The sequence below is a fragment of the Arachis duranensis genome, chromosome 9 (assembly GCF_000817695.3).
Source record: "Arachis duranensis cultivar V14167 chromosome 9, aradu.V14167.gnm2.J7QH, whole genome shotgun sequence".
Lineage (NCBI taxonomy): Eukaryota > Viridiplantae > Streptophyta > Magnoliopsida > Fabales > Fabaceae > Arachis > Arachis duranensis.
Genome location: NC_029780.3, coordinates 13,291,337 through 13,294,646, shown reverse-complemented (window position 1 = coordinate 13,294,646; position 3,310 = coordinate 13,291,337). Strand labels below are relative to the sequence as shown.

General features: G+C 21.7%; 1 protein-coding gene across 2 annotated transcripts in view; it reads left to right on the top strand.

Annotated features, from left to right (window-relative positions):
• LOC107464753 (seed linoleate 9S-lipoxygenase) overlaps positions 1 to 3,310 on the top strand; it is a 59,321-nt gene that overhangs the window by 49,782 nt on the left and 6,229 nt on the right. The window contains exon 1 of one of the 2 annotated variants that reach the window (XM_016083705.3): positions 2,894 to 3,190. The exons of the other annotated variant lie outside the window; for it this stretch is intronic. Coding sequence (XP_015939191.1) covers positions 2,959 to 3,190 — 232 coding nt within the window. The 5' untranslated portion in view covers positions 2,894 to 2,958. Of the gene's footprint in view, positions 1 to 2,893; positions 3,191 to 3,310 lie in introns of those variants that run through there. 2 annotated transcript variants of the gene reach the window in all.

The following is a 3,310-nucleotide window of genomic DNA, read 5'->3' as shown; positions in this document are numbered from 1 at the left end:
AATAGTGCAAGAAGTTTACTATGGAAGTTACAAATCGATATTTCTGATTTGTTTTATTTTTTTCCCAAACAATCACAAATCGAACGGTCCGATCTGTGATTTCAAAAATAAAAAAATTTTAATGTTAAAATCGGACCGTCCGGTTTTTATTTTAGAAAATAAAAAATATATAAAATACAAAACGGACCATGCGATTTGTAATTTTTTTTCTTCAAACAAATCGGACCCTTCGATTTGTAGTTTATTTTTTTCTTTAAACAAATCGGACCGTCCGATTTGAATAAAACACCATATTAAAAAAAATACCTAATCTTTCAATATCAATATATTACACATATATTTAACCAATATAAAAAAAATTAGCCCACTTCTTCCCACTCTCATTTCAATTTTTTTATAAAAAAATATACATATATAATATGTGTTCATTCTAAATTTTAAATAATTTTATTATAAATAAATCAAATTCAATTATTCAAAGTTCTAAACTTATTTTTTTATTTTTTATCATTTTGAGTATTAATTAATCTAATTAAATTTAGTCTTCTTTTATTCTTAAATCTTAGCCATTATTCTTTTATTCTTTTAAATTCTTTTTTAGTTTTATATTTTTAATTTTCTTTTCCTATTCTTTGTCTATTGATCATCTTCTTTTCATCAAAAAATAAATTTTAAATTTTCTATATTTTTTTATATAGCTCTCTATGACTTTATGTATCTTCTAATTTTATTGTTTCTCTTTTTTGATATTTTTAATTACAAATTTTAATTCAAGCAATTATAATTTAGATATTAATCTAATTTTTTATTTTCTTCATGAATTTATATATGTTATTTTATTCTCAATTTATTGATCCTTATTATTTTGGTTTTTTATCTTTCGTTTTATTCTATTATATATAACTATGTCGCATATAAATTTCTAAAGTGAATTGATCAATTTACGAATTTAGAATATATATATATATTTTATTTTTAGAAATAATAACGAAAAAATATTCTAAAAAAACTTACTATTAGAATTTGAAGTCACTCTATTAATCTCTTCAATGTGAAAAGTCTGGTAGCTAATTTTAGACAACGACTCAAAATTTTAAATTATAATCCAAATGATAGAGATAAAGTTAGACGAGTGTTTTTTTTTTTGTATTAGAATAACTAATGTGCACTTTTATTTTTTTATTCTAAATTAATATATCTTTTGATGGTAATGCATATTATTTTTGTTCTCTAACATAAATTTTCTGGATTTATTATTATTGCACAGAACTACAAAAATACTTTTATTTAGGAGTGTACGTACAAATTTAAATTTAGTTCCAAAAATTTGTGATATTTATTTGTATTTGATTCGAAATTTATAAATACAATTCAATCTGTAAATTTATCGAATTAGATCGGATCAATTTTCAAATAAATAAGTTTGGATAACAAATTTTAAATATATATTTGCGGATTCGATCTAAATATGTAGATCGGAGTAAAACTTAAAAATAATAAAAAATTAAACTTAATTGATTTATTTTTATTATTTAAAAATAATATTTAATAATATTTTTAAAACAAATAAGTGTAAAAAAGTGAAAAAATAAATTTTATATGTAAAAGAGTAAATAGGTATTTTCACCTTTTTTAATCCAGTAATAATCAATATCTGAGTCTAAAAAATATAATAAAAATATTATGTGTACATTAAAATTAACTAATAAAATTATCTATCATGTATTTGTGCATAAATAGTTGTATTGTTTAACTATTTCACAAACGATTTTGACAGTGCAGATAATTAAAGTATATATAACATAATAATTTTTATAACATATTATGTATACATAAAATTTAGCTACCAAAATATAATAATAAGTACATATATTATTGAATTCATTGTCAACATATATTCTATAAGAGTGGTTATTTTGTATGTACACGTAATATGATTATTATTATAAATATATTTTGTTATTATAAAATATGATTAGTCTTTAAAATATCTAATTAACAAATTAAAATAGTAATTTAAAATAATAAAATATAATATTTTAATTTTTTTAAGTTTTATATTTTGAAAAAGATTAAATAATATTTTGTTTGACAATACAATTAAAATATTTCTCTTTCTATATATTTACTAAACAATCATTTAAAAATTTATCTCCTATATACTTAGAAGTAGTCGACTCTTAATAATATTCATAATTGAAAAAGTTCTTTCAATTAATACAATTGTTAAGACAAAAATTAAAGTTAACTTTAAGAAAAGAAACACTAATAAATAAATAATATTTTTTTGAGTTAATTTTTTTAAAAAAATACTAATCTCATTTAAATTTGAGAATAGATCTTTATAACAAATATCTAATATTTACTATCAAGTATTTAAAAATGAATAAAAAAATATTTTAAAAATTAAATTTAATAATTTAATAAAAATAAATAAATAAATATTATTATTATTATTCGAAAAAATTTTAAATTGTAGCGAAAGTATTTATACTTCTAACAATATAAATAGAGCTATTTTGTTAGTAGATGATTTTGATGATTTAGAATACGAGGAGTATTTTGGGTAGTAACTTTTGTGATTTATGGCCATTAAATAACCATCAATGATATTTTTAATGGTGTAAGATTTTATTTAATAATATAAAATTACTCACTTTTTTTTACTGGTTACATGTTGGCCAAAATTTAATAAAGTTGTTGCCCTAGACTTTTTCTTTAGAATACACCTAATATAATTAATAATATAAATATCTAATCAAATCTAATAATTTTAGTGTGAATAGATTTTAGTATATCTAATTTGATTAATGTGGACCATACTTTTGGTCATAGATTGTACTTGTCACTTGGTCTATAAATAGCACAAATTAAAACATTCGCTTGCATCGTCACAAGCAACGAGCTTCTTCCAATATAAGAGTTTTGTGTAAATTGAAGAAAGAACAATTTGAAAAGATGTCATTTCTCTTCAACAAGGGTCAAAAGATCAAGGGGACTGTGGTGTTGATGCCCAAGAATGTCTTGGACTTCGACACCATATCCTCCATCCCCAACGGTGGCGTTGCCGGGGCATTCGACGGCCTCCTCGGCACTGCCACTGACTTACTTGGCCATGCAGTTGATGATCTCACTGCCATCTTTAGCCGCCAAATTTCGCTTAAGTTGATCAGTGCTACCAAGACTGATGGTGCGTTAATTTCTTTCTCATCATCATTTCTTTGATGAAATCATATTTTGATAAGGGAAAACATATTTTCTACCAATAAATAATAAGCACTAAAAGTTGCTTTTTCTCACAGAATTTTTT